The sequence below is a fragment of the Mirounga leonina genome, unplaced genomic scaffold, assembly GCF_011800145.1.
Source record: "Mirounga leonina isolate KUSES-001 unplaced genomic scaffold, KU_Mleo_1.0 Mir_154, whole genome shotgun sequence".
NCBI lineage: Eukaryota > Metazoa > Chordata > Mammalia > Carnivora > Phocidae > Mirounga > Mirounga leonina.
In genome coordinates this window covers 37592062-37618064 of record NW_023270389.1, presented here as the reverse complement: position 1 = coordinate 37618064, position 26003 = coordinate 37592062, and the positions used below count along the sequence as shown (strand labels likewise).

At 40.9% G+C, this 26003-nt stretch overlaps 1 protein-coding gene across 4 annotated transcripts in view; it reads left to right on the top strand.

Moving 5' to 3' along the window:
- Window positions 1-18966, top strand: part of SPATA45 (spermatogenesis associated 45) — a 42367-nt gene extending 23401 nt beyond the window's left edge. For 2 of the 4 annotated variants that reach the window (XM_035010522.1, XM_035010520.1), the window contains 3 exons: window positions 10340-10427; window positions 13686-14000; window positions 18712-18965. In XM_035010522.1, coding sequence (XP_034866413.1) covers window positions 13724-14000; window positions 18712-18731 — 297 coding nt within the window. In that variant the 5' untranslated portion in view covers window positions 10340-10427; window positions 13686-13723 and the 3' untranslated portion in view covers window positions 18732-18965. Of the gene's footprint in view, window positions 1-10339; window positions 10428-13685; window positions 14001-18711 lie in introns of all 4 variants that reach the window. The other 2 variants (XM_035010523.1, XM_035010521.1) reach the window with 1 other exon arrangement.
- Window positions 18967-26003: the final 7037 nt, after the last annotated feature.

Genomic DNA, 26003 nt, shown 5'->3' with positions numbered 1-26003 from the left:
CTACCAGTGTACTACTTTCTGCTGACCTTGGTTGTCTCATGAAAGCGTGACCAGCTACTGTAAGTCTCTAATGTCTGTTATCCACAGGTTAAGGAAGGCTCCCTGGGGGCGCCTGGGTGGCTCCGTCATTAGGCATCTGCCTTCGGCTCAGGTCATGATCCCGGGGTCGAGCCCCGCATCGGGCTCCCTGCTCAGCGGGGAGCCTGCTTCTCTCTTTCGCACTCCCCCTGCTTGTGTTCCCTCTCTCGCTGTGTCTCTGTCAAATAAATTATTTATTGTAATAAATAAAGCAGGGAGCCCGATGTGGGGCTCGATCCCAGGACCCCGGGATCGTGACCTGAGCTGAAGGCAGATGCTTAACAACTGAGCCACCCAGGTGCCCCTAAAATCTTTTTAAAAAAGGGGGCTCCCCAGATTCCAATTCAAAGGATTCTGTTGGTCCCAGTTTAAAGCCTGATGATTAGGTGTTCTGAAAATGTTATCAGAGAAAGACAGCCCTTGAGCCCCATTGAAAGGGACTTTAGCAAGTGCTCCTGGTGACCAACACTGCTGCAAAAGTAGAAGGCATTGAGCCCTCTACAGATGCTGGGGATCTCCAAATCACACTGGCAAGGAAAGAAGTAGCTGGCACCGAGGTAAACTGCTTCTGCCCAAGACAACAGGTCAAGACTTCACACCTGAACTAAACATGAAACCCTTTCTCCTTTTCCTTACCTTGACTCTGGCGTTGGCCGGGAAGGATAACATTCTCATTTGTATCTCCCAGGCCATAGCTAAAGGGGTGACCCCTCACAACCCCGGGACAGCAGCTCTTTCTGCCCACGGGTCCTGTCCCCATGCTTTAAAAAAACCACCTTTTTGCACCAAAGACGTCTCAAGAATTATTTCTTGGTCGTCGGCTCCGGACTCCACCCCACCAAACCTCATCTATATTCCAAAACCCCATCATTAAGATCCAAACAATTAAATGCACCATCTTCTGGCACACCTTTTTAAGGACATTAAATTGTATCTACATTTCCTTCTGGAAGCTACATTATTGATAGAAATGCTTTGTTCTTGTAGATTGCTAAGATATTTGTAAACTGAGGGAGACTCATGTCTTGCAGGATTGTGATCTCTATAAATTAACTTTTTTTTTTTCCTTTCCTTAACTTTAGGGCAGCCAGGAGTGTCTGAAGAATGTCACCTGCATCCCATGGGGGGGGGTTGTGGGGTGTCAGCTTCTGCTTTGTCCTCAGCTTGCCTTCTGCTCCCTCATCATTAAGAAGGAGGAATTTATGTTACATGTGGAGCTTTAATTTTTGTTCTAATTTGTTTTTTTCATCTGGGAAAAAGGATTCCAAGGATTCCCTTGGTAAAAGCCTGTTACATTCTTTTGTATCCACTTTTGAATTTGGTCTTTACATAGATGCCATTAAGACAATTCTTTAGGATGAGAGCCCTGTTACATTTTGCAAACACTGAAGTTTCTCTGATTCAGAAGATCCATTGTCTGGCCATTGATGAGTAGGATGTATTCATCTCAATAGTGAGTCAAACCTAAGCCTTCTTATGGCTTAACCAAGAATACAAGAGGCATCCATCCCACAAGAGAATGTAAAATATGCTGCCTTCACAAGATCTAGAGAGTTCATTTCCAAAGCTAGACTATGAAGTAAAGGCCTTTGTTGCTTATTTTTATGACTAGTAAAAATACGCTCTCTGGTCTTCACCATCTGGAGGGTGCACTTACTGGGGTGTACCTGGTAGCCAGTTGAATAGAGTGGGGTTCCAAGACATGCTCTTGGGCTGGCTGTGTCAGCAATCAGAGGATTTTGTCATAAGGGGTCCCAGAACATAATGGGCATTTGTTATCTCAAACTTGTTGTTTGTTAGTGCTGGAAAAGTCCCATTTCAGTAGCACCTGCTCGTGTCACAGATTAGTGATCTGTGACTGGAGGTGTTCCATGTTCCTGTGGGAGACTAGAGACACTGTTTTCACGACACCATCCTTATTGCCTGTGCAACAACAAAGGCCTTTGCTATCATAGTTTATTTTTGGGAGTGAAGTTTTTGGATCACGGGGGCTATACTGTCTGCAGTCACTGCAGGGACACCTCTTGCGTCCATGGTAAAGATTTATTCTGGGGCGCCTGGGTGGCTCAGTCGTTAGGTGTCTGCCTTTGTCTCAGGTCGTGATCCTGGAGTCCTGGGATCGAGCCCCGCATCGGGCTCCCTGCTCGCCGGGAAGCCTGCTTCTCCCTCTCCCACTCCCCCTGCTTGTGTTCCCTCTCTTGCTCTTGCTGTCTCTCTTTCAAATAAATAAATAAAATAAAATAAAATAAAGATTTATTCTAAGCTTTGGAAATGAGCTCCAGGACTTCCCATAAAAAGGCTTATTGGATTGTGTCACTATTAGAATAAATATACTAATGGAGATCCTACTCATTAATGGCCAGATGATGGGTCTTTTGAGTTGGAAAAACTTCTATATTTGGAAAATTTTTTAGAGAACTCTCATTCCAAGCAGTTGCCCTTCCGGTATTTATGGGAGGATCAAATTTAAAGAAAAACACAATAAAATTTTAACAGCTAGCCTCAGGGAATCAATAAAATGAAAGAATAAAAGTCAGAACAGAAATTAAACAAATCTGACATAAATCCCCCTTTTGCTCTCCTTTATCCCCCACTCCCTGTCCCTGACCCTCTAGATATTTTGGATCTGGGCCCCTGGTCTAAACTCCCTTTCTCAAAACCCAGCCCCATCTCCTCAGCCAATTTCCTTAAATCCTAAAATTCCACCTTCCCCAGAAAAAAACCCTCTAACAACCAGCTGCCTATTATAATTTCCCTTTCTTCATGAGATTTGCAGAGAGCACTTCTGCCTGATCTCCAGACCCAGGGAATACAGTTTGCTTATGTAAATACTGAATGTCAGGAAGTGAATTTAGCAAAAGTGCCCAGGAAGAGCAACAAGGCTTTCTTTGCTACCCCTTATAATTCAATTCCTCCTACTTTCCAGGGATCTGTAATCAACCTCTGCCAGTTTCAGCCATTCCTATGCCAAGTCCTTTGTGGATGTATCCTGGACCCCTAGGGCAAAGAATTCATGTCCCCAGGACAGCAGCAGATCTTTTAAATTATAAAATCCCTTCACCTCTGCTCTTGGAGTGATGTAAAAATGTTGGGGTTCGGGAGTGAACAGTCATGAAAGAATTCTTGAGATGTCTTTGGTGCAAAAAGGGTGGGGTTTTTTTTGTTGTTTTTTTTTTTTTAAAGACTTTATTTATTTATTTGACAGAGAGAGACACAGCAAGAGAGGGAACACAAGCAGGGGGAGTGGGAGAGGGAGATGCAGGCTTCCCGCGGAGCAGGGAGCCCGATGTGGGGCTCGATCCCAGGACCCTGAGATCATGACCTGAGCTGAAGGCAGACGCTTAAAGACTGAGCCACCCAGGTGCCCCAAAAAAGGTGTTTTTTTTTTTTAATTATTGTCTTTTTTTTTTTTTTTAAAGATTTTTATTTATTTATTTGAGACAGAGAGAATGAGAGAGAGAGAGAGAGAGAGCACATGAGAGGGGGGAGGGTCAGAGGGAGAAGCAGGCTCCCCGCTGAGCAGGGAGCCCGATGCGGGACTCGATCCAGGGACTCCAGGATCATGACCTGAGCCGAAGGCAGTCGCTCAACCGACTGAGCCACCCAGGCGCCCAAAAAAGGTGGTTTTATTAAAGCACAGGAATAGGACCCTCAGGCAGAAAGAGCTGCACTGGGGTCATGAGGAGTGGCTGATTATATACTTCCAAGTTGGGAGGGCGTTAGGGATAGCTTAAGTCTCTAAGGAATTTGGAAGCAAGGTTTCCAGCACCTTGAGGGGCTAGCTGTTGTTAGGAAAAGGTCATTTACTACTGTCTAGTAAAACCTTAGTCATGAGACCCTTCAGATGTATATCAGCGGGCCATATGCTTGGAGGATGATCACTAATATATATCTTGGGGTGGTGGGTAGAGATAAAGGAGGTTTCCAAAGGGATTTTCATATGTTGAAGAAGACTTATAGGATCCTGGAGTTAATGTTAAGCTAAGGTTGCCTTTTGCCCATATCAAAGTATTAACATCGAGGCAGTTGAGTTCCAAGAGGAATGTCACTCTGCCTGTATCAAGGACTTGTCAATGGACTATAAGTTTTAAGTAAATTTAATTTTGTTCTTTTGCCTTTGTTCTCCACATCAGGAGGATCCTACCAAATTTAAAGACAAATTAGAAAGATTAGTGGTTATTTACAACCCCACTCCCAGGGACCTAGACTGGCTATGAAGGGGTGTTCTTCCTACCCATGATTATATGATGGTTAGGAGACAAGCTAGATGGTCCCTGGAGAAAACCCCCTCAGAGAGGAAACAGATGGCCTGAGCCTTTCCCAGGCCTTCCTGCGCATGACCCAGAAACGGCTCAGCCGGAGGCTGATATCCAAGGCCTCAATATAGGAGCTATATTAGAGGTGTTCCCCCTCAAAGTAAATTGGTCTGAGGTTGAACGATGTACTTAGAAAGAAGAGCAGATAAAAGCCTTTGTTGAATGTATATACAAACTTTTCAAAGGCAAACTGTTAAATCCAGAAGCCCTGGAACATAGGAATCTTTTAATTTCTGCTTTAGCAGGAAATTTTCTCCCTGATATTAAATAACAAATCCACACGGTCGGTTGGTCAGGGCAACCACTAAGCATAATAATGGAGGCAGCTACTTAATTCTTTGAAAAGAGCTTGCCGGAAAGCAGGAGGAAAAAAGAACTCATAGCAGCAATTCTTGCTTTGCAACTTGAGTCTTTGGAAAGGTGAAAGCATGACTGAGAGTAATTCAAGGCCCATTCAGAGCTCTCCCTATTTGCCTCCAGGCAATCACAGATATTGCAAGAATGCAGGTCACTGGAAGAGAAGTTGTCCTGTACTTAAGAAAAAGTAAATTTTAAGAAGCAATTTCCCTAAACCCCATCATCCTGAGAAAATTTGTTTTTCTCCTGAGAGACAATTCCCCCTTAAATGACAGTGTCAGCCAGGCCTCAGTCACACCCCAAAGCCCACCACCATTAACCTTAAAACAGAGGATCAGGAATTGGATTTCTTATTTGGCACTCATGTGACTTTCTCTACCATCTGCTCAGAGGATTTATCTCTACCTGTCACCTCTGATTCTAATCAGGGGGAATCAAACTAAGCAGGGAGCTCTTATATAGACGCCCTCATCCTCCTAAAGGCACTGGCTGAATGAGGCCATAAAGTCTCCAGATTTAAACTTCAATGGGTGCAAACAACTGTTAACTACTTAGGACCTGAGATATCTCAGGGCATTCAAAAGCGGACTCCAAAACACCTTGAGTCAATTTTGTTCATCCCTCTCCCCAAAACAAATAAGTGGTTATTATGTAAATTTGGGGGGGTAGCTGACTATTGCAGCCAATGGATTCCTGATTTTGTAGACTTTGTTAAACCTCTGTATGCTCTTCTCCCAGAGACCCCCGCCCCCCCACCCCCACCCCCAGCCCATTTCCTGGCCTTCAGAGATATTACCATCTTTTAAAGCCTGGAAATTAATACTGTCAACACCCCCAGCTCTAGGCTTACCTAATTTTAACAAACCTTTACATCTATACTCCCCTGAAAATAAAGGCATTGCTATAAACATTCTATGACAATCTTGCCTCTCAGGTACAACCTATAGTATATTTTCTCATGCCAGTTAGACCCTATAGCACTGGGTATGCCCTCATGCTTATGTGCACTGATTGTTTGGGGCTCAAAATAATGCTCACGCTAAAGCATCACATCCTGTGGTGGCCTACCCTAAACTCATGATAGCAAACCAGAGCGAATCCAGGAAAATGGGGATAGGATACCTTAGAATGTAGCCTGAAATCTTTACTGGGAGAGTAACCTTTGAGTGAGGGAAAATTGTTGGCTTAAGAATTATTCAAATTGGCTTTCTTATGTGACAAATAATTGCATTGTAAAATTATGATGGAGAATTACTGTTGGATACAACACACACATAACTTTCTGAATTAATAATCTAATCTAATCAATGTACATTTTAGAAAAACTCATAATGCTCGTGTTGGGGCTCAGGGTAGGTGACCCTAAAATATGCTATGTTGGCATCTTGATTATTTTGAATTAAAGTTACTTAAGAAACAGCCAGTGCGGGGCACCTGGGTGGCTCAGTCGTTAAGTGTCTGCCTTCAGCTCAGGTCATGATCCCAGGGTCCTGGGATTGAGCCCCACATCAGGCTCCCTGCTCCACGGGAAGCCTGCTTCTCCCTCTCCCACTCTCCCTACTTGTGTTCCCTCTCTCGCTGTGTCTCTCTCTGTCAAATAAATGAAATCTTAAAAAAAAAAAAAGAAGAAGAAAGAAACAGCCAGTGCAAAAAGGACACACTGACCCTCCTTTGTCTCCAGAAAGCAAGAAATTAACCTCCCATGTGCATGGTACCCTCCCTGTATCAGGATGTAGAGAGACATCCTTATCATCAGAGAGAGAATTTAGGATGAAGAAGCCTGTATAAACAAACCTTGTTACTTTTACTAACTGACTACCCCCATCCAAATTGTTTAGAATTCCTTACTAGTTGAAGTTCCCAAACATTATCCTGTCAATTGCAATTTATCGTTTCTTTGTTTTAAAAAAGCTGCCTGCCTTAGTCATATCTGTAGGACCTCGTATGTACAAATTAAATTTGATTCTTTCCTGTTAACTGTCCATGTCAATTTAATTCTTAGACCAGCCAGAAGAAGTTTGAGGGTAGAGAAAATTTTTTTCTCCCCAACATTTGCTTTATATACTTTATGGTTTACAAGTCCCTTTATCTGTTATCTCATTTAATCCTCACAATAGCTCTGTAGTGATATCAGCCCATTTCACAGCTAAGGACACTGAAGTCCAAAGATGTAGAAATCTTCCTCCAGATTGCACTCTAAGAAGAGAGGATTTGAATATAGCCCCAAGCCCTCAGGTGCCAGGGTTGTGCCCAACCAAGTAGGTCTCTTGATAAGCCTTTTGGATTATCTGGGAAATTTGCTAAAAAACAAAACAAAAAAACCCCCAACATCGGCAAAATACCTTCTCATCTTCAGGGGCCGCCCTGCATTAGGCTCAAGAGTTGTGTTTTTGTTTTTGTTTTTTTTACTGCAGTCTCATCAGAGTTGGGTGGTCTTTTTTTGCTGACCCTTCATATAGTTCTTTCGGGAATTCATTTCTCTGGTATTGTGAACTACTTTCTTTAATACCAATCTTACTTCTTCTATCACAAATTCTTGTAAAGAGAGAAAGAAATTATGACTTTTGTATTTCTAAAATGTATTTCTGAAGATTTGTTTTTGTGGGAGGCTTCCTCTTCTGAGAAAAAAGATGAATAAAATAATTCCCAAGTAAAATATGAAGTTTTAATAAAATCAATAAAAATAGCTATGATTTACTAAATACCTACCTTAAACCTTTAAACTCTAAGCTTCATGGGGATAGGTACCCATTTGTCCCTAGTACCCAGAACAATACCAGGCACAGAGTACATGTTCAAGAAATATCAGTACATGTAATAAATTGATACCAAGCACAATGTAAAAATGTAATATTTCATTTAATTTACATGTATATCTCATTTAATTCCAACTCCCTCCCTACCTCTTACCACATACACACAAACATACAACTTAATGGAATAGATATCTTTATCTCAGATGAAGAAATTGGTATTAAGAGAAACTGAGTGATTTATTCAAGGATACATGGCTGGTTAGTAAATGGTCTCTCTACCTCCAAAATTTCTCTTAATTAGGGTTCTATGAATAGAACAAAATTGGAATGACTTAGATCATAATATTCCATCACCAGGGTAACATTTCAGTAGGCTGATCCAAACCAGTGGATTTCAAATAGGCTTTGGGTTGCTGCACATTAAAGGTAATTTATAATAACATACCTGTAGAAACAGTAGTATATTTTCTATATATACGCAGTTGATTCTTGTTATTGCAGTAGGTATGTTCTATAAAGTGGCCTCAAACATCGAATTATCAAATACTCAGCCACTGCTCCTAGGGGAAATACAGGGTTAGGTTCTTGTGAGCCTCTGGTCATAACATTTTTGTCAACCAATCAATACATAACCTTATTTTATGTATATAACATTATTTAATACATACTATTGATTCATTAACATTGAACTCACAACTAACAGCATTATAACTCATGCCTGAACAAAGCTTATCTAACACATATAAGGCACATTATAGCCTTCTTGCTGCTTAGGAGCACTGGACAGCACTTTAGCAGTATACTTGGGGGGCATCCTAAAAAATAATGACACTAAATAGATCAGGAAAAGGACACTTGTTTATAGTATGAGAGCTGAAGCAAGAACGCAGAGTATCCCCTTGTTTGACCTTAGCTGGGAATATGCACATCAAGGAGACTAAAATTTTTGCTACTCTGTGCATTTCTGGGAATGATGATGGAAATGCTACAAGTATTGATTTTGAGATAACAAATTTTTATGAGTAGACAATTTTGCTAATATGGATTCCATGAATAATGAAGATGTTCTCTCTGTAAATCCTTAATATTTTCAAAGCCCTTTTCTTAATTTTTGGGTTTTTTTAAGATTTTATTTTATTTTTTTAAGTAATCTCTACAACCAGTGTAGGGCTTGAACTTACAACCCTGAGGTCAAGAGTCACATGCTCCACCAACTGGAGCCAGCCAGGCGCCACTCAAAGCCCTTTAAAAAGCCATAGGTTGTTCACATTACTTATCTCTGTTTAAAAGACTAAAACTGGGTGAATTAATCATAGAAATCATCCTGTTACTATGTAATACACAGAGTCAGTTTCATAGACATGTGACCTCTGCACTAACACAGGGACCCTATGCTCAAAAGGGCCCCACACTTGGTTTAATGCTCTGCTGTTGCCATCTTGAAATTTTCAATAAGGGGCCCTAGGATTTCATTTTTCACTGGGCCCCACAAATTATGTAGCTGATCCTGGTTGCATAGCAAGTAAACAGATCAATAACTGGAGGGACAAACAAAACAAAACAAAAAATAACTGGAGGGACAAAAAATAACTGGAGGGACAAATTTCCCCAACTTATCCAATTGAACAAATCCTTTATTTCACAGTGCCTAATTGATATATTAAAGTTACCATTTATTGAGGATTGGCTATATTAGGTCATTTAATCCTTATGACACTCTGTGAGTTGGACATTATTTCCAATTAAATAAGGAAACTGAGTGCCCAGAGAAGGTCACACAGTTATTTTGTATGACATATAAAACATACCTTGTTTTCTTTTCTTTTCCTTTAGTCATGTCCCAATTTGATTTCAGCCCCTAGAGAGGATAAACAGTAAAAGTGTTAGAGAGGATATAGTTCAAAAAGTTTAAATTCTGATAAATTAGTATCTCTAGTAAAAGTAAGTTGAAACTGATGACAACAATGAGGTATTTAAACTATTTAAATAAAACCAAATTTTGTTTCCACTACACTGGATAATAATTGGTGATTGGAATAGAGTTAGCTTTGTTGAGGCCAATTTAATTCTTTTTTTTTTTTTTAAGATTTTATTTATTTATTTGAGTGAGAATGAGAGAGAGCACATGAGAGGGGGGAGGGTCAGAGGGAGAAGCAGACTCCCTGCCGAGCAGGGAGCCCAATGCGGGACTTGATCCAGGGACTCCAGGATCATGACCTGAGCCGAAGGCAGTCGCTTAACCAACTGAGCCACCCAGGTGCCCGAGGCCAATTTAATTCTTTAGTGTTAATTGAGTGTGTAAAATATTTTGTCTTCCTTCAATTTAAACTTGCCTAATCCAGTGCTGAAAAGGCATCTTTTCTCTTTTCATGTCTGCAATTGACATCTTGTCTAAAGAGAAAGTTTACTTAAATCATTTGAATACCAAGGGATCATTTTCTGGTGGGTTGTGTATTATCTTTTATATTTGTGAGCAAATGTTACTGGATTTATACATTTAAGAAGGTCAATTTGTCAATTGCTTTTTATTGGGCTCCTACATTATATGAGCTTGAACTCCAATTTTATTGTGCAAGATATGCTGCCTAAGCTTGAGGATTTTTCAGGGAGATAGGAAACAGAAATGGGAAATGGAAAAGATGTGCCTGCCAGAGGTGGGAAAATGAAACTGCAGTTCAAGAAAAAATTGTTTTCTTCTCATATCCTTTACCTTAAAAAAAAAAAAAATTCTCTTATGCTATTAAAATTCCTAGAAACAAAATAAGGATAAGAGATTTAGATCCCATCTGACATGTTGGATTAAAGGAAAATAGCTTTTCTTGTTTTTCCCAGTCCTAAAATTTTGGGAGCAGACCTAAGCTCAACCTTCACCGGGGAGCCAAGCCCAGCCAGACCTTCAAACCAGAAGCCAAGTTCTCAGGTGAGCCCAGCCCAGCTCAATCCACCACTGAGCATGAGAATAAATGTTTATCGTTGTATGCTGTTGAGTTTTGCAGCATTATTGTGGCAATAACTGCCCGAGACAATTCTTTACCATCTTGCAGAAAATTCTAGTCTTCCTTGAGCTTTGGACAGGGGGAGGGGGAAAAAAGTTCAAATTCCATTCTCCCTTAAACCATTTCCTTTTGTGTAGGGACAACTACTTTCTGCAGGTACAAACACATGTAAGATTTATGTGTTAGCCAGAGAACTTTGAAACATACCTCTTCTCCTTTTGTGTATCCAGGAATGACAAACTGACTCTGGCAGGTTTCCTAAAATAGTGTGTGTTTGTGTGATTTTTGTCACTCCAGTGTGTTTCAGTGTATTGTTCAAAGTGTAAACAACCTACAAGTCTAACAACAAATGGACTAATCAAATATATTATTTTAAGTCCATATGAAAGACTACCACACTGTCATCAAATATTTCATTTTTATTATGAATGACATATATGTAATGGCATGAAAAATTCTCATTATATAATAGTGAGTGAATAGGAGTCAAGATTTATAAGTAATATACTTTTCATTCATTCAACAAATATTTATTAACCACCTGATATGCATTAGGCAATGTGCTAGGTGCTGATTCCAATTTTATTTAACAGTTTTATTGAGATGTAATTAACATACGATAGACTGTATGTGTTTAAAGTACAATCTTGTAAACTTTGACATATATATATATATACACACCCATGAAACCATCACCACAATCAAAATAATGAACATAGTCACCACCCCCAAAAGTTTACTCATGTCCCTTTATAACCCCCGTCTGCTGCCCTTGTCCTCAACCCCTTCCCATTCCCAGGCAAACACTGATCTGCTGTCCCAGTAGAGTAGTTCACATTTCCTAGCATTTTATATGAAGGGAATCATATAGTATATATTTTTTCTTGTCTGGATTTTTTTTCACTCAGCATAATTACATTGAGATTCATCCATGTTACCGTGTGTAGCAATAATATATTCCTTTTTTATAACTGAGTAGTGTCCATTGTGTGGATATACGATAATTTGTTTATCCATTCAACTGTTGATGGATATTTGGGTTGGTAGAACTTATTGGCTCATAAAAATAAAGCTGTGATGGACATTCATATATAAATTTTCTTGTGTACAAATAGTTTCTTCATACACTTGTATAGAGACTTTCACTTTTGTTGGGTAAATACTCCGGACTAGAACATGTGGCAGATAAACGTTTAACTTTTTAACTACCGCACTGTTTTCCAAACAGTTGTACCATTTTACAACCTCACTAGCAGTGTCTGAGAGTTCCAATCCTCCACATCTTCACCAGCACTTGATTTGGTCGATCTTTTTAACTTCAGCCATTCTACTGATAGGCAGTATCTCACTGTAGTATTGATTTACATTTCCCTAATGATTGATGATGCTGAGCATCTCTCTGTGTGCTGACTATACCATCTGTATAACTTCTTTACCGCAGTGAAAATATAATTTCTCTGTTTTATGGCTTCTATTGTTCCTTTTTGAAAAGTCAGCTGTTAGTTTAACTGCCCTTCCTTTTATTCTCTCATTGCTTATAAGATTTCCTTTTTTTCCAAATTCCACTGTAACTTAAGTGTGGATTAAAAAAAAATCTTGGGGTGCCTGGGTGGCTCAGTTGTTAAGCATCTGCCTTCGGCTCAGGTCATGATCTCAGGGTCCTGGGATTGAGCCCTGCATCGGGCTCCCTGCTCAGCGGGAAGCCTGCTTCTCCCTCTCCCAACTCCCCTGCTTGTGTTCCTGCTCTTGCTACCTCTCTCTCTCTGTCAAATAAATAAAATCTTTAAAAAATAAAATAAAATAATAAAATAAAATAAAATCTGGACTGCTATTCTTTAAGCTTCTTGAGTCTCTGGAGTGGTATCATTTGTCAGTTCTGGATATTTCTCAAACATCTTTTTAAATCTTGTCTCTGCCTCATTTTTGTCCTCTGGATTTCCCATTTCCTGTAGGTTTGACCTTCTCACTGTGTCCTCCACATATTTAGCTTTTTCACACTTTTTGTCCTTCTATGCTGCATTCAGGATAATGACTTCTGATTTATCTCCCAGTCCTCTAATTATCTCTTCATCTGAATCCGTATCTGCTGCTAAACCTATATGAAATGTTATTTAATAACATTTTCTCATTTCTAGAAATTCTTTTTGGCTTCTTGTTTCCTGAAGATAGCTGCAAACTTATTTTCTCGTTTCTTTAGATGTAGTCTGTGTAATTGTTCTATAATTCATCTGATGCTTCTCCCATATGTAGATTTCATGGTTTTGTTACTGTTGTTCTCACTTTATGATGCCTCATCTACCCTTGTGCTTGATTGCTTATCCTTGGCTGTGTGCTCTTTGTTGTCTTTGAAAAAGTATTGGGGATTCCCCGAGGCCTAGGATGAAGTTCTTCCAGAAAAGATTTGAGTTTGCTTCTGTTAGTCACTTGGATGTACTCCCAGCCTGGAACCCCTTTAGCTAAATTCTTGCTACCACCCTTGCTTCGCAGCTTGATGTTTCTTGCACCATTCTTGCTTTTCAGCTTGACATTTCTTGTAACCGCCCTAGCTGTGAATTTGGGTTGAAAATCCATGTGAGAGTCAGGAAGCACTTACAACTTTTCATGGAGGGATTTTCCCCCAGAGCTGTGCCTAGTGCTAAAGCAACATTCTTCCTGCAAGTTCGTGATGGAATGTGAATTTATTTCTTATTCACTCTCACCCTGAGGGGGTAGCCCTTTGGATGCCAACTTAATATGGAAAAGGTCTACTTTAGGGTCTCCACTGTGCATAGGCTTTGAGCTTTGATTTTTCTGTCCCTTGCCCTCTAGGCTAGCAAAATGACTTCTTTAACCTCCAGGATTAGAAAATGTCCTCAGGCAAGCGCAGGTTCTTTCTACCTCTCTATGTCCTTGTTCTTGCTTTCCTTCATTTTGGACTTGATATTTTCTAACTCTCTTATCATTTCATTATTAACAAATTAAAAAAAAATTTTCCCCATAATTTTTAGTAGTTTTCACTGGGAGTTAGGTCTGAATAATCTAGTCCACCAAAAAGATCTTCGGAAACAATAATAAAAATGGAGTGAGATATGGGGTGAGGGGCACAGCGTTAGTGGTATTTTACAGGAGGAGAAAGAGGAACTGACTGAAGACTGGACGCTAGGTCAAGCAACCACTGATAGTATTTTGTCATTTGTTTGCAGGACAGTAAGAATCACTTGATGACTGGTTTGTCAGCATAATGACTTCTACGAACAGAACCAGTGAAATAATTACAAAGCTCAAAGAAAGCGAACAATGTCTCCTGAAGGAGATAAATGAAAAGCGTGAATCCAACTGCCTTGTGGAAAGAAGCAATCAAGTCAGTTTACTGAGAGCTCAAAAGAGGCATTTCAGTGGTGCCTATATGCCCTCAACTCACACCCAAATCAAAGAATATGTTCCTGACAGTGGCAGGAGCTCCTGGCTCACACTGAGTCTCCTTGCTCACACGGAGAAAAAGCACTTTCCTGCAAAAAGTAAGTTGTTGTGGTAGGATTCCCACCCAATTGACAGGAGGGATTTATAAGTAAACTTGGGGAGAGTTTCTGGGGTTGAGAGAGTTTCAGGAAGTATCTCTCTGGGATAGTTTAAAGGAAATCTGTCTGAAGTAAAAAGCATCAGTAAACAAGGTTCTTTGATATAAGGTCTACTAGAGATCAGAGATTCTCAGTTTCTTGTGCTTAGAGAATCCCAAACTCCACCTCCAGACGGACTCATTCAGTAGGCTCTCCTTTGGTCCCCAGAATCTGCATTTTTCAGCAGGCTAAGGAGATGCTGATGCTGATGGCCTGAGAACCATATTTAGAGAAAAGCCATTGTAGATAATTATAAGAGACCACAAAAACTCCAGAGACCTCCTCTCACCAATTTCTGTTGCCTATGCAAAAATTTCACATGCAAAATTGAGATACAATAGAAATTATTTTGATGACAAATATCAAACAAGAAGCCCTGAGTCACAATAATAAAGTGTGGAAGGAGGTTGGCATGGGGGTTTGTGGTGGTAGTGATATTATTTTGCAGGAGGAGGAAGAGAAAGGGTAACTACTATTGATTGGGAACACTTGTTCCTAAGTCAAGATAAGCAACCGATGGCATTTTGTCATTTATGTAAAAAGAAAAAAGAGTGCAATTGTATTAAATACAAACAACACATGATTTAGATCAGAAACAAAAGAATCACTATTTTATTTTATTTTATTTATTTTTAAAGATTTTATTCATTTATTTGACAGAGAGAGAGAGAGCGAGAGCAGGAACACAAGCAGGGGGAGCGAGGGAGAGGGAGAAGCGGGCTCCCCGCTCAGCAGGGAGCCTGATGTGGGGCTCGATCCCAGGACTCTGGGATCATGACCTGAGCCGAAGGCAGACGCTTAACGACTGAGCCACCCAGGCACCCCAAGAATCACTATTTTAGAGATTTAACTTCAACAAGATTAACTTGATGAAGGAGTTGTGACTTTTCATTTGCCCCAAGCTCTTAGTAAGTGGGACAGAGAGGTGATACAGTGTGTCATGGGAAACTGAGATTCTCCATTGTGCTTCCAAAGTTAATCTGTAACAGCCATGTGTTTATTTTACTCAAAAAATAACTCTTTACAAGGAGGAGTGCATCTAGTGTTCTAAGTGGGTCTGCACAATCTTCTATTCTGCTTGAATTACTTGGAACTAGATGAGGTAAGCCACAACTAGTAGGTTAATTCTCACAAGTTTAATGGTGGTTGGTAATATCCACCTTCTATGACAAACATAGTTTACCACTTTACGTGAATACACATGGTTTTCTACAAAACAGAGTCTAACAAACATAATTTCCATAGCCAACATTAATGATATCGAGGTTATAAACCAACAATTCTGGAACGTTGAAACAAACCTTTAAATATTGCAGAAAAGCTCTTTGTTTCTTTTAAGTAAGCAGACTCAAACAGAAATTCAATTTTATGATGACAAGATACAGAATAAGCATAGACCTAATTTTTTTTTTAAGATTTTTATTTATTTATTTGAGAGAGAGAATGAGAGAGAGCGTGAGAGGGAGGAGGGGCAGAGGGAGAAGCAGACTCCCCGCTGAGCAAGGAGCCCAACGTGGGACCCGATCCCAGGACTCCAGGATCATGACCTGAGCTGAAGGCAGTTGCTTAACCAACTGAGCCACCCAGATGCACAGCATAGACCTAATTTAAAGGTTATGGTAATTGGCATGTAAATACATGCTTTTTCTTTTTTAGTCTAAATTAGTAGTTCTGAAAGGGTGGTCTGGGGAACCCCTGTGTATTCAGGTCTTTTCAGGGACCCACAGGCTCAAAGCTATTTTCATAATAATGCTGAGATATTACTTACCTTTTATACTCTCATGGGAGTACAACAGAATTTTCCAGAAGCAGTATGATATGCAGTCACATCATTTTTCTGACCATTAAATGGAATGTTGACTTGTATTCTTGAGCTTTAAATTTTTTCTCCATTTAAATTTCTAATGTGGTAAATATTGAGAGGTACAACACACATGAACAAAACTTTGATAGGATTTTTAATAATTTTTAAGAATATAATGGATCTTGAGACCAAAAAGCTTGAGAACCACCTGTTTGAACAAATGGTAGGTAATTATTGACCCAGTACTGTGTATTCTCAAAAGCTCATTAGAAAAAAAAAAAAAAAGCTCATTAGAATTGTTTCCCCATTAATCTCTACTTGAAACTTAAGGTCTCTGGTTTCAACTTTAGATAAATAAGAGATATTGGGGGCTTTTTTTTTTTTTTTCCCCACAAGTAGAAAGTATGTGGGTATAGAGAAGGGTGCTGACATTTTTTTGAGTGTCTACTTTATTCTGAATACTGTAGAGGCTTGAAAAAACAATAATATCCTTCTATTCCTCAGTTTATATCAATTGAGAGACGGATGGAGGTAAAAATTGGCTTTGTCACTTTGTCACTGGAAAACTATCTATACTGGGAAATTGGCTTAAAATCAGTGAAAGTTAAACTCAGCCCAAAAGAGAACTTACCACATTCCAAACCAAAAGTTCAGCCCCACCACACTAGACTGAGAACAGATATGAGAGAATACCTCCTCCCCGAGGAGGCCAGAAAAAAAAATCCTCATTTGTAAAAATAAGGAGACGGGACATTACTTATAAAATTTGATGAACATATTACTCTAGTAAACCATCAACAAATATGTATTGAGTTGAATGATAAACATCATTAACTGTAAAATCACATCCTTTTTCTGTAAGATGGCCCACTTCTCATCATCTACACTTAGTTTTCAGGTGATCTCAATGAGACAGATTGCTGGTCTTCAACTGTTAGAGAACTTGAAAATCTTATCTCTATCCTGCACATTTCTTTTTCTGGCCCTGCCCTTTCTCCTGAGTTGGAGACACCCATCCTGTAACACAATACCTGGCTACAGTGTTTGTCACTCCCTAACGCTCCTTGATGGTGTCTGTTTTTTCACTGCTTTATCCACTCCGTTCCTAGAATGGTGTCTGGCATTAATTAGGCACTCAGAAAATATTCATTTGATGACTGAATAAATACTGGGACATAGAATGTATTTTTCTAGAAGTAATGGTAAATCTTACCTCATTCCTCTCGAGACCAGTAGCTGTGCCCTTGGGCGATGGCTCACAAACCTAGAGTTTCCCATGGCACATTTGTTGTTGCAGAATAATCTTTAGAAATAGAAGAGGATAATAAGAAGGTACATTTTGCTGGATATATACAGTAAGAATTAGAAAACGGTCTTTTCCTTCATACTTACCTGTGTTAGAGGAAGAAGCACATTCATTCAGCAAATTTTTATGGCACTGTTCTCTGCTTGGCAGTACAGTGATAGATAAAAACCCCTGCCTCATAAAACTTAGATTTCAGTGGGTACTTGAGTGGATAGAGGCAGGGAATTTTTAAGTGGGTAAGTGATATGGAGGAACATAAAGCAGCAGGATGGGAGTGAAGAGGAAGTGCTGGGTAGGGGTTGCACTGCTGCTCATAGAGCTATGTGGTTAGCATCAGGAGATGTGGGGCAACCCAGAACTCCTGGCTTCCTTTTTTCCCCATTATTTTTATCTTATTATTTTTTTCATCATGATAAGTATACTCTTTAATCCCCATCACCTATTTGAACCATCCCCCCACCACTGGTAGCCATATTGTATGACTCTATAGTTGAGTCTGTTTCTTGGTTTGTCTCTCTCTCAGAACTCCTGGCTTCTTGAGGTAGCCCAAGTAAACAGGGATAAAGAACAAAATGAGGGGGTGCCTGGGTGGCTCAATCATTAAGCGTCTGCCTTCAGTGCAGGTCATGGTCCCAGGGTCCTGGGATGGAGCCCTGCATCGGGCTCCCTGCTCCCTCTCCCACTCCCCCTGCTTGTGTTCCCTCTCTCGCTGTGTCTCTCTCTGTCAAATAAATAAATAAAATCTTTAAAAAAAAAAAAAGAACAGAATGAGATTAGTCTTAATGGTCTCAAGTAGTGGTGAGCCCATGAGTGTTAAAGCTGAGAATGGTTGGGACTTTGCTAAGAGTGCTTCGGGTTCTGGGGACTCCTCTTTGCTTCTACCAATAGGGATATGAAGACCAGGGAACAGGTTTTCTTAGCTGGAGATCTCTAAGCTCTCTTCTCAGTCTTCCATTTGGAGATGTGGAGGCCCAAAGAGGGGCATACTAGCCTTAAAAACAGAAGATGCAGGTATCTTAGTTCAGGCTGTTAGTTTACAGGCTGGAATTCTGAGATTGGGGTGCCAAAATGGTCGGGTTCTTGACGAATGCCCTCTTCCTGGCTTAGAGAGGGCTGTTTTCTTGCTGTGTCGTCACACGGCAGAAAGAGCTAGCTAGCTCTCTGGCCTCTTCTTCTAAGGGCACTAATCCCATTTATGAGGACTCCACCCTCATGACTTAATTATCTCCCAAAAGCCCCAGCTCTTGACACCATCATACTGTCATTAGGGTTTCAACATAAGAATTTGGGGTGATGGGGGAGTATAAACATTCGGTCCATTGCACTTGGGTTCAAGTTCTGCTGCTGCCATTGACTAATGTCATGCGCTTAGTCATTTAATGTTTCTAAGCCTTCCTTTCTGTATCTGTGAAGCAGTACTCATCCTCTCTGCCTTCAGGGTTATTCTGGAACTACGAAATGTATTATACGTTATCTAACAACTACTTCTTTTTATTTTTCAGATAATGCCATATTTGGATAAAGTGCATCTCCAGAGACACAAAGAAATATAATCTCTTTGATCCTTCCTCAATGTCTGTCTTATTTACAAATATTAATTATAAAAGAAGAAAAAAAAATTATTCACTGGATCACCAAGAAAACATTTTATTGTCACATAAAACATATCTTATTCATTCCAAACCATTATTTAGACTTGGATGTTCTGGAGAGGTTTTGAGTGATTAAAGATAGTTTCAAAGATGAATGACCAAAAAGTTCACTTTACAGTGATCTTCTCTTTTGTAAAAAATGTTTTTTTTTTTTTTTTAAGTTTATTTATTTATTTAAGTAATCTCTACACCCAACATGGGGCTCGAACCCGCAACCACAAGACCAAGAGTCGCATGCTCTTCCAACTGAGCCAGCCAGGTGCCCCTAACCTAGAATGTTTAAATAGCTTGTTTTTGAAATTAGTAGATGTGTTGACCAATCCCACTAGTCAAGTTGAAGACTCAAGTTTCTCAAAGCTAACACTTGCTTCTATTGTGTAATTGCATTAACTTACTCTGTTAAAGCTGCGATTTTGATAATTTGAAGAAGTACATACTTGAGAAGGTAATATAAGGTGCCTACAGAGACTTCTGTTCTATTTCATTATCCAGCTCCAAAGTGGGCATTGCCAGAATCATCTTGTGGCCAAACCCCATTTGGCTACCATCACCTCTGTGTCATTGTTTCCTGGATAGCAGACTATTTTTTGATTTTAAGCTGGTGTGTGTTCCATGTTGTAGCCTGAGGTCATAGCCTATTCCATTTGGTAAGCCAAGCACTGCCTGGCTTCTTGGCACTTGTCTTTACATCAGTGAAATATTCACCTTGTATTTAGTTGCCCTTTGCTTCCACAGAAAGCTCAGATTCATAAACCAGAGTATTTTTGTATTAGAAGGGATATGGATTATTCAACTGGCCTAAAATCCTACCTCAGCTGGGACTTCACAAGTGCCCAATACAGATAAGATTCATTAACTCTTGATGTTAAAAAAAAAAAAAAAAGCCAGACCCAAAACTAATTTTTTGCTTCTCAAGAAGGCAAACACCTAGTGTCAAGAGCTTTGAAGGTTAGCCTACCACAGCTTCATGGGCTTTGACAGAAGGCAGAAGGCTCCTAGCTCTGAGGCAAAGGACTTTATTACTCCAAGCACAGCAAGTAGCACAAGCCTCATGTTTAGGTGGGTCCCCCTTGCCCGCCATGGCAATATGGAGCTGTCCAGATAGATGCCACATACACAGAGGTTTTGCCTCACACCTGAGGACCCCTGAGCTTAAGAAACCCAAACTGTATTATACTGGATGGTAAATAAACCTTCCCTCTGTTCCAGTGAGACATTATTTCTGCCATCCAAGGTCCTTGGCTACAAACATCCTTGAAGAGGTAGTCTGGAACAAAAGCTGTTGGTGCCTCTGCTCCCAAGACATGCAGAAATGTGAGAGCTCTGTGGAGAATTATCTCTCAACACCGAGCAACTCAAATAAAGACCATCAGATACAACATCATTCCTTGGGTTCACTCTAATATGAATCCTGGGGAATAAACACACAGTGAATGTCCAGTTATGTACTATATAATTAACAATTCTTCTAACCTCATTTCTCTGTAATCCCCTCCTACCTTCTCCTCCAGGTTTTAAGGAACTATTTGTGGTTCTCTGCCTTATTCTGTTATCCTCCCTTCACTTGGCTTGCTTTAGTTTAAATACCACCTTCTCCTGGAAACCTTCCCTCCCCCAGCCCTTTTTCCTAATAGGTGTTTCCGCATCCTCTTCCTCCATACATCCTTCGGCAGCCCCCAAAACCGTATATATTTCGGACTCTGACCCTACAGATGGGGTTTTGGAATATAGGTGAGGTTCAGTGGGGTGGGGTCCGGAGTCGATGACCTAGAATTCTTGAGACGTCTTTGGTGCAAAAAGGTGGTTTTATTAAAGCACAGGGACAGGATCTGTGGGCAGAAAGAGCGCTGCACCGGGGTCTTGAGGAGTGGTGATTATATACTCGGGAGTTGCGGGAAGTAAGGAAAAGGGAGGTTTCAAAAGAACTTTCATATGCTAAAGAGGACAGATCTACAAGATACCTACAAGATACCAGAGGTCTTGCCATTGTCATGTTAAGGTTGTTTTCCCCTCTAGCAAAGTATTAACATTAAGATAGTTGGGAGATCCCTGGAAGAATGTCTCACATGTCCCACCCAGGAGTGGGGGGCGCGGGTGGGGGGAGGTTGCAGGGTGTCAGCTTCTGCTCGGTCTTCAGCTAGCCTTCTGCTCCCTCATGACTACCTGAAATCACGAGGAGTCCAGCCACCTCCTCTACCCCCTCCCAGTAATGTTTCATATCTGTTGATGCACGTGTTCCCTCATAAACATGTGGGGACCAGCATTTTCCTCCTTTTCTGCTCTGGATCCCTGTATGGCTGTCTGCAGGTGAGTTTCCAAGTGAAGACCAGTAATGCTCCTGCAGGAAGGCCCCCTGTGGCACCCCTGGTACTCCAGAAAAGACTTCGGCATGGCTCACCATTGCTGCTGTAGGCAGCCATTTTGGCACGTAGATGACTCTCGAGCTGAACACCAGCAAGACCTCAAAGACTAAGGAAGAAACTTTGACCTTCCCGCTAACTGCCTGAAAGAATTTAGATCGAGGACCTGCTCCAGGAAGAGAGCTATCACCATCAATAACTACAGGGCAATATGAACTAGGTGTGGAATAGGGAGGAACCTAGCAAAGTCTGTTACAAGTCCTCTCTGTGTCCCATTATTTCGGTATGGCCCAGCTAACACTCCTTTTCATCTTCCTGTGAATTGCTTTCCTTCTCAGGGTGACTGAATTCCTCTGATTTTCTGAGAACTGATTTCAAGGTGATATACCCAGCAAGGATCAATGGAGGCATCTCCTTTTTAAACATTATCTTTCCTATTAACGAAACCAACAGCATCAATCTCTGTCACCCTGTAGTCACACAGGCCATTCAAAAGTGAGTCCTTCTTGCCGTAGGGCCATCACATCAGCTCCTCTCTGCCTGGGAAGTTCTTTCCCCATTCTTCTCAGATCTGACCCCTTTGCACCCTTCAGCAACTCAACTAGCACGTCATGTCCTCAGAGGCCTTAGCTGACTACCATATCTGAAGTAGAACTCTTTCGAGCAACTACTCATTACTAAGCCGGCAAAAATACAAGTCACGGAATATGTTCTACAGGTTCAATGAAGTCCTTGCCCTCACCCTGCTAGTCATGGACCAGCAGCATCTGCAATATCTGCAAGTTTTTTGAAATATGGGATCTTAGGTATAAGGGAGGAAAACTTTTCCTTCTTCCTTTATAGGTTCTTTGGCTGGTTAATAATTAAATTGACGTAAGACAGAGTAACAGGAGAAAGGCAAATTTAATTTCATAGGAGAGCTCACAAAAATATGAGACTCAAAGGAAGTGACCAAAGCAGAACTTATATACCTTTCAGACAAAGAAACAAGAAAATTGTGAGGAACTGACAAGACAAGTCTGGGCTTGGGCTAGTAAACTGGTGAAGAAGAAACGAGAGTGTTTATACTAAGCCTCTCAGTGCTGAATTCCCTATCTCTGGTGATAAGGATGTCTCTTCACCTCCTGATTCGGGAGGGTACCTTTCACAGGGGAGATTTATTTCCTGCTTGCAGGAGGACAAAGGAGGCTCAGAGTGTCCTTCTTGCACTGCTGCTTCTTAAGTAACTTTGATTCAAAATAACCCAAATAATTACTATTGCAGAGTGGCATATTTGGGGGGGCCTGCCTTGGACCCCATCACAGGTTTCACCCCAGCTCTACTGAAATGGAACCTGTCTTTTAACAAGATCCTCAGTTGACTTATATATAGTTTGAAAAGCACTGCAGTTTAAGGCACGACCACAAACACCTTTCTTGGAGTCACTCCATTTTCCAGCACATGGCTCTCAACTTTGGCTGCACTTCAGAAACATCTAGTGAGCTTTTCAAAACTTCACTTCCCTAGACCCCGATTCCAGCAATTCTCATTTAAATGATCTGGGTCGGACCAGACATGTGGGAACTTTTTAAAAGCGCCCCTGGTAATACCGATGTGCAGCCAGGAATGAGAACCACCACTCTGGTTGGGGCTGAGTGAGCCTTCCAGTTCAATTCAGGTGACTGGATCCTCTTTAAGGGGCTGAATTCCAGACCAGGAGACACCCTGGGCCTCAGGCATTATTCTGAAAAGTATAGGCCAGGGGTCAGCCAACCATTTTCTGTAAAAGGCTAAAGGTATTTTAGTTTTTCGTCCATGTGATCTCTGGTGCAAATAGTCAATTCTGTCACCGAAGAATGAACACAGACACAGGAAAACGAATGAGCATAACTGTGTCCCAATAAAACTTTATGGACACTGAAATCTGAATTTCATATAATTTTCACATATTGTGAAATATTATTATCCTTTTGATGTTTTTCCAGCCATTTAAAAATATATCTAACTCATGCAAGAATTATATATCTAGCTAATCCAAATATCTGAGCTTTACTCATTCCACCAATGAAAAGTTTTCTCTATTTTTTTTTTAAAGATTTTTATTTATTTATTTATTTGACAAAGAGAGACACAGCGAGAGAGGGAACATAAGCAGGGGGAGTGGGAGAGGGAGAAGCAGGCTTCCCGCCGAGCAGGGAGCCCGATGTGGGGCTCGATCCCAGGACCCTGGGATCATGACCTGAGCTGATGGCAGATGCTTAATGACTGAGCCACCCAGGCGCCCTTTCTCTCTATTTTTAAAAATTTTGGATACTTCAATGACAGTTCCAGACTCCTTAACTTCTATTAACAATAAATGCTTCCAGTCGGGCCTAAGATCAGAAAGTTAGAAGCAGCAGATAAAAATGGATTTACATACAGATTTCCTCCATTAGGGAGCTACTGATTGCAGAAGGTGCCTGTTAAAATGGACTTTAGGAGCGCCTGGGTGGCTCAGTCGTTAAGCATCTGCCTTCAGCTCAGGTCATGATCCCAGGGTCCTGGGATCGAGCCCCGCATCGGGCTCCCTGCTCCGCGGGAAGCCTGCTTCTCCCTCTCCCACTCCCCCTGCTTGTGTTCCCTCTCGCTGTGTCTCTCTCTGTCAAATAAATAAATAAAATCTTTAAAAAAATAAAATAAAATGGACTTCAAATTTGTTTGGTGAAAGTATTGCATTGACGAACTTTGCTGTGGTGGTGTGGACAGCAATGTGAGACATCCCCTGGGTGGAGTTTTGTGGACTGACTATTACAGCGGTCAGAGTTCTTAGTTTCAAGAAACAGAAACCAACTTGGAATAATTTAAGCAGACAAGGAATTTATTAAATATATTGGGTAGCTCACACAAGCGCCAAGAAGGCCAGTGGACCCGGTTTGTAGGTCACAGAGCTAGAAACAATGCCCAGATCGGGCCACAAAGTGCAGGAGGACTCACTGCCTTCGGATGCTAGATAATACAGGACAATCAAGGCCACCAGCGCCTCTCAACTGGGTGCAGGTGCCACCTCCCACCCCCGCATGGTGTCCACAGAGCCGGTTTCTTTATCTTTACATCCCTGGCTTCAGATTCCAAGACTGGGTTGGGTGCAGTATTGGTGGAACTTAGGTCATATAACTGTGATAGTTGGTAAGAAAATTTGGGAAAGTAAGTATTTGGCATCTTCAGCTTCTAGAGTGGAAGACGGGCTGTGCCTCGTAAGCTAAGGGATTCTACAAATACAGGAAAAGTGGAGAAAAAGAATGAAACTGTTCAATGCAGTGTAGCCTTTGCGTTATGCCCAAATCAACATGTATCCTTCTTGCTCTAAGAATGTCTTTTGAAATGCTTTCACAAGATAAATCACCATCTGCCATGGACTGCCAGTGCCTTCTCCCTGGACATGGCTGCCTGGAACGCTCTACAGGCTCTAAAAGGAATCCCATTGTTCCTTCTCTCCCTTCCTTCTTTCCTTCACTTCCCCAAGGGTTTCTTTTTCTTTTTTTTAAAAGATTTTATTTATTTATTTGACAGAGAGAGACGGCGAGAGAGGGAACACAGCAGGGGGAGTGGGAGACGGAGAAGCAGGCTTCCTGCAGAGCAGTGAGCCCGATGCGGGGTCAATCCCAGAACCCTGAGACCATGACCTGAGCCGAAGGCAGACGCTTAACGATTGAGCCACCCAGGCGCCCCTCCCCAAGGGTTTCTTGGTGACAACTACTTTAGGGTATCGATCTTCTCACCAATCAGGATTCTTAAAGATATAAACAACAGAAACGAAATCTAGCTAATTTAAGGAAATGAACTTACTGAAGGTTATTGGATAAAATCTCCAGGAGGGCTGAAAAACCAAATTCATGCCACTGAACCAGAAGCATAAAGACCACTGCCATAGCCACTGGGCACAGACCCTGCAGTGCACACTGCTAACCTTGCCAAGCTGGACTCTAAATTCACTGCTATACTACCCACCTCACCAGAATGGAGTCGGTCAGTCCTGGCCTCTTCAAATCCCTCAAATAATTCAAACTCAAGGGTGGGTCATGGTGTCAGTGCCTTGTTGCAAAGAAGGCTGGAAAGTGACTACCTGGCATTTTCAACTTCTACAAGGTGAGAGATTCACTAAAGAAAGCAATTCATATGTGTCATGGCCAAAAAAAAAAAAGATAGATGTCCATCCATATGAACCTCAAGACCTCAAGACCCCTTCTCTCTCCTACTGCTTCCCTTAGTTACTGCCTACCTACTTAAATTCAGAGTTCTTGATTTGAAATACCCAAAGGATGGCTTTTGAAGGATGTTAAACTAATGCAAAGATCAAATTGGGATATTTGGAAAAAAGTGCTGGAATGGAAGTCAGGGGATTATAATTCGAAACGTATCACACATAAACTGTGAGCATTTACACAATTTATTTAAATTACTTGGGCTTCAGAAGCAATCCACAGAAAGGTCCTGTACAGAGGACATTAGACTTTTAATACTTACCGCTTTTATATGCTATGCATGGTTCTCTATGTTTATTATATTAAACTATTAACTTGGGAAATGTTATTTGCACCAGTTTTAACATGCAAGGTATAAATAATACTCAGGTTGTTAACGAATTACAGAGATGTTCACCAAAGAAGTCATCTTTTTTAGAGATGTGCTTGCTTTGGAATTAGCCAAAAATAAGGAGGGTAAGGAGGGCGTACTAGGATGTTTTTGCTTGAAGCCTCATGTTTAAGCTTGTAACACTGATAATTAGATAATTAGAATTATCTAATTTCTTTCCACTCTATCTTT